The sequence below is a fragment of the Perna viridis genome, chromosome 12 (genome assembly GCF_037379345.1).
Source record: "Perna viridis isolate PV_CMFRI_1.1 ecotype Kerala chromosome 12, ASM3737934v1, whole genome shotgun sequence".
NCBI lineage: Eukaryota > Metazoa > Mollusca > Bivalvia > Mytilida > Mytilidae > Perna > Perna viridis.
Window position 1 is genome coordinate 11011889 of NC_142456.1, and position 12987 is coordinate 11024875.

The window sequence follows — 12987 nt, forward strand, 5'->3', positions numbered from 1 at the left end:
TAAAATTAAAGGACGGAATTTCAAAATTTGATATTCAAGTTTAAGTTCTAAAATGCGCCTATACTCTTACCATGTACCATGCAATCGAGTTAGTTAACGGGTATTTGATAAACGAGTGACAATGTCTTGTTAAACAGCTGTGAAATGAGAAAAAAATGTAGCTTTTATTTTGTCTTTTGGTTAACATATATTAAGAATCTTTTAAGTACAATGCTTACTCCAAACGAAATTTAAAATTTAGTAAATATTCTAGTTCTTTATTATGCCCACATGATCTTTGCACTTTAAATTGATGGACTACATACCTTTGTTCAACATCATTCTGACCTATTCTTGTATGCAACTGATATTAAATGAATAGTTCTAACGATAACTTATTACTTTGTACCGATTTGAAACATTTGTTCAGCCAAAACATGCCTGCTGTGGCATTGGAAGGACCGATCTTAATGTGATTCAAGCATGTATTTGTAACGAAATAAAAGTTGTCATATTGCTCTTGATCAGTTGGTTCTTTCAGGGCATTATACTTTATTTGATAAAAATTATATTTGCTACTATGACGTCATTGTTATTGATTACTCCAGAGTGTTCGGCCATAAGTAAATAAAAGGTAATAACAACACTGATAAAATCTATGCAAGATAAAAGAGAAGTATGTGTATAACAAATTGCAACAAAAACCGGAAAGTTGAAAACCACCGCATTAGTCTTGACTTGGTACAAGCAATTCAAAATGAAAGATGTGTGAACTCAGGTTTTATAGTATGTTAAACCTCCTGCCTGGACCATGTAGATTCATTGTTTTCGATATATTACAATGTAACCCAGTAGCATAAAATTGCCACCGGTAAGAATTTGTTAAATCAATGGTCAAATCAGAACAGAAAATATGAGCAATGAAAATGTGGAAAAAAGAGTATAAATACAATTAAAATCAAGTGAATCCCAAATACGAGATTCAAAATAAAACTTTAATTTTGTTGGGAAGACGCGTCAAGTTCCAAGGTCAAAATAACACAATACCAGTAAAGTTACAGAAAATTAATTGTCCGACATTATGTAGATTCATTACTCTAATATATCTGTCAAAATTTTGTTAGAATATTTCCAAATAAGATATTGATATCGGAAATAAAAAAGGCTGCGTATGAGAAGAATCAATGTTGGCGCATTACGAAGTCAAAATAATTTCCACTACATGTAGTTCTGACATACATTAACAAATATAAACACCACATGCAGGGGAAGCTTGCAGATCACCGCACATGAAAGTCATGAATAAATAAACGAAAATCATTCTCCAAATTTTGCATTATTAGTGGGAAGGACATTATCAACATATCGATATGTAAAATCAATAGATCTAGATTCTTTTAACTTCTCGTCTCTCACAAGATTTTAAAGGAACTCCTATTCATATGAATAAATAACCTGATCGGCAAGGAAATGGGCACAATTAGTGCCTATGGAAATGCCGATAATTTGTTGAAAAAATAATCCCTCTACAAGTTTAAAATATTTTGTCAAAGAGAAATTCTAGCGTACTGATTACCTGTTTGTAAATTATTTAGAGTCATAACCTCAAACAACAAATTTATAAGGATCATGCCATTCTTGCAGTTGAATACTTAGTGAATTATACTTTTTAACGCGTTTTCTGTCAATCATGGGGTAAGGCAGTATAAAAATAAAAATTGTGAGTCAACTTTTCACTTCATTTGAACTAGTATTTATTCGGAAATATACTTGGATTTTTTTTTAATTTTTGACGAATATGTTTTATGTAACTAACTTTGTGTCACTTTTTGCTGTTTCATGTACACCACTCCGCGACTCGTGAAGCGTAAATTCTCTCCAAGTTGGTTATATCGCATAACTTATTCAAACATTAACTCCATTTCAGATAATTAATTTAACTCCTATTGAGTTGTTTGTGCAACATAGTTTATTTTGTATATTTAAATTTTTATTTGTACTGAAACATGATAAACGTGAAATAGTCCGATGTCCGCGATTCATAATTCCCCAAACTAAATAGATTGTTTGAAAAACAGACCATATTTTAATTTGGACTAGAATCGATCAGAAATTATAAGATAAGCTCGTTATATCGTATGATTTTGTAAAATATTAAGAGATTGTCCATGTAAAAACCAGTCAGTTTGCCCATGGTTAATTTTATACAAAAGAATGTTTTGTCCTAAGGTATCATAATTATGTCAAATAGTATAAACATTTTTAAATCGACAATGGATGGCGCAGAAAATGTTTTTGAATTTCCATAAAAAAAAAGCAACCAAATTTTGCACACAATAAAAGGGTTGTCTCCCCTTTTTGAGTGGATTTTAATGCTTTCCATGCAATTTATTGTTTTGTTTAACCGTAGTAGTTAATCAAAAAAACAACATTCAACTTTTTAGATAGGATGCATTTGCGATATAAAATGGACGATTTTTTTTTAGTTCGAAATGCTAAACTAAACAAAACCACATTGTTTGTCTTTAAAAGTTAAAAAAAATGGTATATGGTAAAAAACACACGAAGTATAGACGAAGTTTAGAGAAACGAAGCTAAACATATAACGGTAAATATTGTTCTACATTCAACGGATGTTCAATTGTCATTTTGTTCCTGATTAATTATAGGTTCCAGGATTATATTTTACCGAAATTTTTTTTTTTTAATATTAGAAGTTTTAACCACTATATGATAGGACCTATATCTTTAGTTTAATTGTTGGGAACTTATCATTATGAAAAATCGTATGGTTGCGTGAAAAATAAGCAATAATTTAGTTGTTGCTGTCTTGTGTGTGTAAATATCAGGCAGATTCTATGTTATGAATGGCACAAGACAAATTCTATCCCACTGAATGTTTGTTCGAATTTAATGTATATACCATATGTATGTCAAAAAGTAAAAAGTTCATTTTTGAATCAACAATGGATGGCTCAGAAAATGAAATTAAAGTTTTGCTCAAATTATCGCCTTTTGTCAAAGAATTTGAATGTTTTCTATGTAAATTATTTCTCTTTTATCGTTGCAGTTAATCCAAAAACAACATTCAACTTTGAAAAAGGATGCATTATGATATAAAAGGGGGATTTTTTTTTTTTAAAATGTGTCATGTGCCACTCACTGCCTGATTTTTGCGAGGACTCCCTCTTAAAATCACTCTCGAAATACAATAATGATGAAAATATGTTGCAGTATTTTAGTTCAACATACATTAAGTATGAATCGTTTTATTCTTACATTATTGCTTATGTCCCAAGTTTAATAATTAATTTTGTCAAGGGAGAATGTATTTTTAGAAGACATTACGGTATAATGTAATTCACGTGCTCAAGTATATATTGCTTGTTCCCATAAGTGTTTGGTAGACTCAAGATTGAAAGAATCCTGATAAAAAGCTTATTTCCTGTCCATCTACAACATTATGACTGCATAAGGTTTCAGTTACTGATTTCCACAGGGAATTTATTTGATAAAAACATTTACGCTCCAAAGTTCGTCATTTTTGTAACGTATATTCTTAGAAAATTACTTCCTTATAATGGATGCAAATATATATCTATGTACAAGTAATGAGATCTACTGTAGTGCTTTATACATTTTTTGTTGTAAGCCCCCTCTATGCCAGATAGCAATATTCCTTCTTCTTACAAACTGAAATTTAGTTGTCTTCATAGAAAAAAATCATTTGTTTCATTGTTAAGGGCAATCTTAAATCAAAAACAAATTAGTAATTGTTTTAAAGACTCATCTATCTTCATTATCGTTTATAATGTCGTCAGCAAACAAATGCATTCGATAACATAGACAGAACAGTATATAAACAAAGATCTTTTGCTAAAGAACATTTCTGTGGTATTCTATCGGAGTAGGAACCATTGGGCTAAATTGCACGACCCTACCCACCTTTCCCTATTTCCATTGACATTCAAGATTTATCGTGCCCCCACCCCATGTTTTCATCATCATTTCATTATCATTCTGTCACCCTTTTCATGTTTATTGCCTCGATATAGTTGAAATATTGCTGTTTTGGCTTTAAACACCATCAGTCAATCAATCTATCTATCTATTTATTCACTTTACAGACACGTACATCAAAGCGTAAATAAAAAGCACGTCACGTAACCACCGACCATGGAACCGAATATCTTGGCTCAACCCACTAAATATACAAAAGATGCATTCACTGTGAAAAGTTCGATAAAGATGAGTTACTCTTGCGATGACAATTTCATCGCACCAGTCGAGATTTTGATAATAATAATATAGCATTCATAGTGTTCTTTTATCTTTCTTTGATAGTAATATAAATTTTTGAACTGTCAGTGCCAAATAAATCAACATATGATTACACCTATTCCTTATGTTTTTACGCATAAATATTTCTTAGATGATATTTTGATTATCTTTATCATTATTACATACGCCAGCCATTTCAAACATCATACCAGAGGTTTTCACTAAAGTACATTTTATTATATTTTGATTTGTTTTAGGGATAGATCATTAATCGTGGTGAGCTGTATGAAGGAATTTTGATTACTGAACATATATCTTACATTATTGGTAAGTTCCTATAACATTGTACTATTATACACTTATTTCATTTCGTGATTAGTTTCAGTACAAACAAAACAAAACTACTCATATTCAATTTAACTTCTACATTCCCTTCATTCAAACCACAAATGAAACGATGAAACCATTATATCATAATTGAGAGAAAAATTATATCATGATTGGCTGCAGATGTCTCATTTTAGACCTACAACCGGAGGTTCGCAGAGACGCCAAAAATGTAGATGGCTTTATTACTATAACGAATCTCTTAACTTCCTTGACCTTTCTATTCATTATTTATTTTATTTGATAGATCATTTGCATTAATTTTGTTTCTTTTTTATGGTTGTGTTTTCAAAATTAGATTTCCTTACTTGTTTGTCTATTGGTTTGTTTGTTTGTTTCTTCTTTTGTTTGCTTGTTTTTTGTTTTTGTTTGTTTTTTGCTTTTTTTTGGTTTGTTTTTGTTTTTGTTTCTTTTGTTTTGTTTTGTTTTTTTTGTTTTGTTTTGTTTTTGTTTTTGTTTTTTTTTGGGGGGGGCGGGGGTTGTTTTGTTTGTTTTGTTATTTTTTTTTTCATAGTGCTTTATGTTTCCTTATATTCTATGTTGTTGTTGTTTGATTATACTTGTGACACATTCTAGGTGATGAGTGTATCCTAGCAAACTAAATTTCTACATAAGTATTTAATAACAACATTGCGTGACGCTAAATAAGGATTGCCGGGTATGAATTTCAGATTGCCCGCAGCGTCTGTAAAATAATGACAGAGCTAAGAAAATTATTTACATCATATCACTGGGAACGGAACTCGCCATAATCATTAAAGATTTTCCCTAACTATAGGAGACCACTAGTTTATCTCAGGATAATTAATTTCTTCAGGCATATTTCTATTTAGAAAATATTTCTTCCATGGACGACTTTCCATTGTACAATGTGTACCTTTCAACAAGTGTATTTTCGTTCTTCCGTATTGCCATAAAAAAGGTAATTAATTCCATTTTATTTTGACAATGTGTTCAAGTGAAACTAGGAACATTTAACATTCAGATCAAGAATAGATGAATATTGGAATATACGTATTTCACAAGTTCGCAATACTGAATAGAGTTCATTGGACTTGGAAATAACCAAATTGTTAATTTGCTTATTTTATCTTTTATTGGGGTAATATTTTTGTTTTAAATTTTCTCGAGAATTTGTTTATTCTAATTACTGTAGCACTTTATATCAAAATGCCATTTAGAAATGTTCACTGCACGTTAACATTTATTGGGTGTCAACCTCATTTGAATATATTGGAAGAAGATAAAATGATGCGAAACACTTTGCATAATGATGAATCGGTATAAAAAAAAATAAATGAAAAATAAAAATGGCTCAAAGATAGCATAATGAAAACTTATCCATTAAGCTAGACATTTTATCACTTAACCTTTTTTCATATAACTATTTGGAATACATTTAACATATTAGATATATATTTCAAAATGTTGCAAGATTCAATTTCATTTATTGGAACACTATTTGTTTTAATCAAACCAATTTATTTCGTATCTCACCAAAAATATTTATATGAAAGGGAGTAAGAAATTTCAACGGCACCAATTTTGGAAATCACTACTCTCAGAAGGGAAGGCATGATTTGGTAAGTTCTGCTAACCATTTCAGAAAGAAGCGTACAACTACCGTTTTCAGTGGGTGGATAGGTGGTTTACAAGTGTATTTTATATGTCTATGGTGTATTAGATGTATGAAGCTTTCCTTCTTTTGCATTGTTGTTATTGTTCTTGGGTTTCCCCTAGATTGTTCTTGGGTTCCCCTAGATTGTTCTTGGGTTTCCCCTAGATTGTAATTAACTAAAGTTTTTCTACTCTTCCTCAACAATCAATATAAAACTTCAAGAACACTTGAACACGATTCGTTTAAGAGATCAACTTGTTTGATTATTGACTCTCTAGAGGCTTCCCCTACTTTAACTTGATGTCGAGTTGATCAATTTTGTTGTTGAGTAATCACTATTTTCGTATTTTTGCTACTGGTATAAACATTTACAAAAATGTTCAGTCAGAAATAACGATCGGAACTACTATAACCATCACCATACTGTATGGAAAATCCTTTAAAATATCAAATGTTTTCCATTGTTATAAACAACTATAAGCGATGGTTCTTAACCCTTTATATTGTGTACAAATGTATAGATAAAGTATATATTAAGGAGGTAGACCCAGGGTAAGGGACATAACTCTTGAAATCAGTGATATGTTTGTATCATATTCAATTTCACCAAAACCTATCAAGCGCTCATTTGATACAGGGTGAAATCAATCAAAGTTACATTGATGCTTACATGAGATTGATGTTAAATACATTCCACAACCGTTCGAATGATTTGTAAGAGTTATGTCCCTTACCCTAGGGTTACCTCCTTAATTAGTTCAATTTCAACTATTTATACTTCAAATCCTTGAATTGGGAGCTCGAGGTGTGATTCAAAAGTTCGGTTAATGTGTGTTTAATCTTCATTACATTGTAATCTCTCATAATTTTGTATTATTTTTTTTTCACTTCTGACTCATTTATAATGCTATAATTTTATGGAATATTTTTTTTTAAATCCAAATGTCAGAGCTTCAAATAAAAACGATAAACGAACTATTCTTTTTTATTTTATTATTTATTTATTTATTTATTAAAACAAGATATTTGGTGGTAAAAAATTGTAGGTATTGTAATATGATGCATTTAAGATGGAATCTTATAATTTAATTATAATAAAGATTGAACTCATTGTTAACTTGTATTTCTGTCCTTATCAATTCAATACTGTACTATCAAAAATAAACGATATTCATACCTATATTTGACTAATTCAATAGTTCATTGAAATTATGAGTATTGCTCCTTTTACTTACTTTCAACTGTGTGTGGTGTTATATTAAAAAAAAATCTTATTTCAATTTCCAGAAATATGGAATAGCACAACTACTTTTGTTGACACCGACCGATTTGAATATTGATAGCAGCAGCAAGAAATCTTGATATACACAAGTCTTCAGTGGAGTCGTTACAGATTCAATAGTATGGTTTCAAATAAATATTTATCATCTATTAAAGATAAGACTGCAACTGAATTAAAAATTACTAGATTATACATTTAATTTGTACATTATCATTCTCAGTACTTTTACTCGTTTATTTTATCTTAGATTAAAATAAAACGTGAAAAAAAATAACATGCCGACATTTCAATTGTAATAGTGTTATCTCTTCAACTTAGACAATTGAAATGGTTTCAAAAATAATACTACAAATGGTGTAGAAAACACCTGCTATATGGCTGTTAATTCTGCCTATTTTGTCATTTTGTTATCTCTAATTACGCAGCTATGAAATTACTTGATAATGCGTTTGCATCCAACATCCTCAGATTCCAATGATTTTCTTTTTAAATTATTTTAATGCGCTAAATCGGCGGAGGCACACCTATTTGTTGCAATAAAGGTGTTTAAGGATTATTAAAATGGCATACCTGAGATGTTTTCGGAATTTTTACAATTGTCTTCAAAGAAACAAATAATTATTTCCACAATCAATTGGACAGATTTATTAATCAGGTACATTTCGTTATGTGCAGCATTGGCAATACCGATGACAAGGTATTTTCAACGAGTCGTTAAATGTGTCGAAACAACACTTTGTGAAAGAGTAGTCAAGGTAACTAAGATTCTAGCGGAAATCAACAGAATATAATCCAGGGACAAAGACCAGACATGGAAAACAGAAACACACAACAAAGAACATAAAGTAACTAAAATGATACATACAAAGTAACAAAAGTAAAGTGTTTTCATGGAGAAAACAAATCGAACTTTGTACTGCTGTACTCAATACTCTCTCGTAGCTTCTATCTTTGCAAAAGCCCTCACAATATCTGGTAAAAAATGATACTGTTCTAACATGCGAACATTACTGTCTTATGATGACGTCATAATTTTTGTTTGTCTGTTGGATAAAATTCGATTGAAGGAGGTAGACCTAGGATAAGGGACATAACTCTTGAAACCAGTGATATGTTTTGTATCATATTCAATTTCACAAAAGTCTATAAGGCTTTCATTTGAAACAGAGCGAAATCAGTCAAAGTTACACGTACTTTGATACTTATATGAGATTTATGTAAAATTCTGAATATAAACATTCCAATGATTTTTAAGAGAGTTGTGTCCCTTACCTTAGGTATACCCCCTTAATGGCTATTTCTTTTTTCACTAATAAAAATTACAAATTAAAAGTCTTGATATAACATGTATTTTAGCACACATTCCAGATATCAACTGGTAAATTTGTTCATACTTATTTTTAGATCTATATTATTTGATTTCTTTTTTCAAAGTTTTTTTATTTCTTTTTATCTTTTTTTTGTCGGTATACATTTCAATATTGTGGTTGTGTTATTTCATAAACATTGTTTGTATAAAAATAGGAACTAGATTTGATGCGTCGAGTGACGTTGGTTCATAACAATCGATTTTTGTGCATGTTACGATTGAAACGCAAATGGCTCTTCTTTTCTTACATGAAAAGCGCAAACATCCTAATCCCCATTTATTAACTTACGGAACAAAACGAAATCTTTCCATTACAAAGTCCGAATGGCTTCGATAACCAATTTCAAAAACAATTATTTTGCAATCGTGAAGTTAAAAACGTAGTGCGGTTTCCAGACGAACCCTGGAAATATACAGAAATGATGAAACTTTATATTCATGAAATGCTCTTACTTTCATCTCATGAAAATACCTTGACAGATAATTGTTACGTAAACAAGTATTTGCCCATTATCATAATTTGTTGAACGGCCAAGGACTAAGCTCACGCGACCTAACAATAAGTGAGTTCGATAATAAAACATCGGTTCGTCCGTTTTTATCTCCAGCAGAGCTATAAATTTGTCCAGCCACGTGATACGTGTATTATTTAAATCTGTTTGAAAAATTGAATTGACAGTTCAGACGAGCATTTTGATACAGAAAACAAACAAAAAAACAAACAAAAAACAAAAACAAAAACAAAAAAAAGCACAAAACCAAATACTACCTGGCGTATCTGTAAGTGGATGTATATAAATTTCGTACTTTGCTTCAACAGATTTTTTTTCCAGGCATCATTTTAGTGTATCTCTTCTAATTGAATGTATTTTGATATATCTATTGACTTCATTCATGCTTAAATAATATATAAACAAAAGGAGACGAACAAACAAAATATGCAATGTAAAACCCTTATTATGACAGAATATGTAGTTTACGCTTCAAAATAAATAGTTCCATTAACCATGTATAGGTGTTACCAATTTTATGAGAAACATAAATACAGTAATCTATTTCTCTCACTCTTAAAACATAGGAAATTCTCGACACATTAATTGTCAACCTAGTTTCTAGGAGAATGGAGTTAAGATTTTATGATATAATTGCAGTACCGGTCTCGAACTCTATCTAAAAAGTATAATTTCCGGTTTTCCGGGCCAAAAGCAGATGCAATTAAAACAAAGTCGAAAACCACTTAAACAGAATTATCAGTGTGTATCTGTTGCAAATTTTCAAGGACTTCTTTCAGAAATGATCTTCATCATAGTAACTCGTATCTTTAAGAGAAAGATTAAATTTTGCGATAAGCAGATAGGCAACTCTTACAAATGTAAAGAGACAATGCTTACAAACGTCAAAGATTTGTCGAATATGCGATATACATGTATATACATATGTACACATTTAACACAGTCATTAATCTTTACAATCTCCTAAATTGACGTAATATTACCGCTTTCAAGATCATTACGTATCACTCCGCTGACGTACAGACTGCTAGAAAGGATGTGAAAAAAACCACTGGACATGAGCAGGATTCATTCAAATTCCGCGAAGCTTTTCCTGTAGTACGGTCTTAATTTGCATAAAAGGCAGGGTTAAGTATCAAATACATATAGTTCCCAGGTGTAAAGCTTTGAAATCTCTCTGCAGGAAATTGTTATCTATATATATATATTGCGTTTACCAGACTTATCAACTCATAGAGAAGCGTTCTGACTTGTCGCGATGCTTAATTTTAAATATCAGACTTTTTAAGCATCAAAATGAAACCAACTTTGAAGTCTGAATTACCTTTTAAGTCACTAAATATAACGTACGTTTAAGATGTACGCTTGTGTGTGGGCTTATAATTGATATTGTAAATTCCATTATCGTTAATCGAAGAGCGTTCTATTTGAAGTAATCTCTTCATGGGTCTTGAAAAAGGCATGAAATGGAGTTAACAATTAGTATTGACTAGTGACTTTTCAGGCATGTGAATGCTAAAACACATCTAAAAGAAATCTGTAAGCCTGAGGTTCAACTGAAAAGGCAACGCATCAAAGCAGAACGTCGCTGTGGCTTAAACCTTTGAACTTTTCATAACAACTTTTATTGTATTATTAAAACTAATTGAATTTTAGTGTTTTACCATGATATAGCAAAAGTAATTTCTAATGGCAGATTATGTGTGATTTCTGTTTTATTTCATTCTTCATACATATAGCTGCGAAACTAGCGATACACACACAAAAGATATGGTGGGAAGATCTAGATCAGATGGTAATTCATTATCATGCATGCAAGCTTAAAGGAAGAGTTGATATTGTTTTGGCTGTGACCAATATAATACAACCACTGCTTTATTTTTGAATAGCAAAAACAAACCAATATCAGGAGAAATACTGAAACAATAATATTTTTTGTTCTCTTATAGGCTGGTAAAGTCATAGAAAGACGACAAAATAATGAACAACACGACAAGAAACTCCACTCTAGATCAGTGTAATCCACCAATGAACGATTTGTTCGCTTACGCATGCGTTTATTTTCAATTACACGGATACATAAGTTTAGCAATATGTTGTTTTGGGGTACCAACAAATTTAGCGAACATTATTATTTTGACGAGAAAGAGTATGCGCAGTCCAATAAATACTATTCTAACTGGAATAGCTGTGTCGGACGCTATAACAATGATCTCGTACATCCCGTTTGCTATTCATTTCTACATTCAGTATGGCCTTGAAAGAACTCCTGACAAGTATACGTATGGATGGACATGGTTTTTGGCGATACATTTAAACCTCAGTCTGACGACTCATACGATTTCGATTTGGCTTGGCGTTTGCATGTCGATTGTTAGATACATTTACATCAATTCAATGGGAATCGGAACGATAAATATCGACCAAGCAAAATCAGTTTTCATAACAGTAATGGTATACCTGGTATCCATATGTATGTATATTCCAACCTACTATTTGACGAAAGTACAACTGATGCCAGGGTCCAGTAATATTTATTCTTTACGCAATCTTAGACTTGGTGAGAGTAATATGCCACTTATCGAGGCTGTTGCTACATGGATTTTTATTCTTGTTGGGAAAATAGGACCTTGCATCCTTATAACTCTATTCGGAACGCTCCTGCTTTACACTCTGCATATAAGTCAAGAACGAACAAAGGCTCTCAAAGGAGCTCGTGTTGAAGAACGCATGCGTACACACAGACGCACCACCATGATGCTGTTAGCAATCATATGCATGTTCATAGTTGCTGAACTGCCACAATCAGTTTTATTGTTGATCGGACTTTTCAAGGAAGGATTCTTTCAGGGCGAGTACGCTCTTTTGGGAGACACAATGGACATCCTAGCGCTTATAAATAATGCTACAAACTTCATCATGTATTGTGCTATGAGTAGACAGTTTCGTGATATACTTTTTGATATGACATGTAAGCATTTAGGGAACAATCAGGAAAATGCCTATTGCCATGTGAAAACTGTGCATACAAAGACGTCTCAGGTTCATGTTTGAAATGAAACCAAAATGTCATACAAATCTCGAACCTATTCACCCGGTCATGTACTTGTGTTAGTTTGGTTCTGTTCTCGATTTTGAGTAATATTATTATGTCGATCCGCGTAAAAAGTATGACGGTATATACATAAGACTTTTGAATTTTTAGCGCCAAGTTTCATTCATTTTGTTTTTCTGTAACCTTTATGATGTAGAACTTGCACAGATTAAAATCCAGCTGTTTGCTTACAGAATTAAAAATGCTATTGCCTAATGAGCCATTATTGCTATGACTATCCAACCCTCTGTATTTCGTTAAAATTAAAAAGATGCAATTAAAGGGATATTCCTTCTTCCATTCTCTTGAGAACATGTCGATTCCGTTTAGTCCATCTGATTAAGAGTTGTTGGGTTTTATATAAATGTAGTAGCACCTTGAAAAAGGTTGATGTGTAGACACAAACAAATCGGGGATAGGTCTTGGATAGGTCAATAAAAGGCGTCTAATGGAACATCAAATAAT

At 31.5% G+C, this 12987-nt stretch overlaps 1 protein-coding gene across 6 annotated transcripts in view; it reads left to right on the forward strand.

The window, feature by feature from the left end:
* LOC148601174 (G protein-coupled receptor dmsr-1-like) overlaps positions 1–12738 on the forward strand; it is a 34790-nt gene extending 22052 nt beyond the window's left edge. For 2 of the 6 annotated variants that reach the window (XM_088555806.1, XM_088555807.1), the window contains exons 2-6: positions 4518–4587; positions 5481–5569; positions 6165–6230; positions 7553–7666; positions 11378–12738. In XM_088555806.1, the coding sequence (XP_088411932.1) occupies positions 11409–12482 (1074 nt within the window). In that variant the 5' untranslated portion in view covers positions 4518–4587; positions 5481–5569; positions 6165–6230; positions 7553–7666; positions 11378–11408 and the 3' untranslated portion in view covers positions 12483–12738. Of the gene's footprint in view, positions 1–4517; positions 4588–5480; positions 5570–6001; positions 6231–7552; positions 7667–11377 lie in introns of those variants that run through there. The other 4 variants (XM_088555804.1, XM_088555805.1, XM_088555808.1 and 1 more) reach the window with 3 other exon arrangements.
* Positions 12739–12987: the final 249 nt, after the last annotated feature.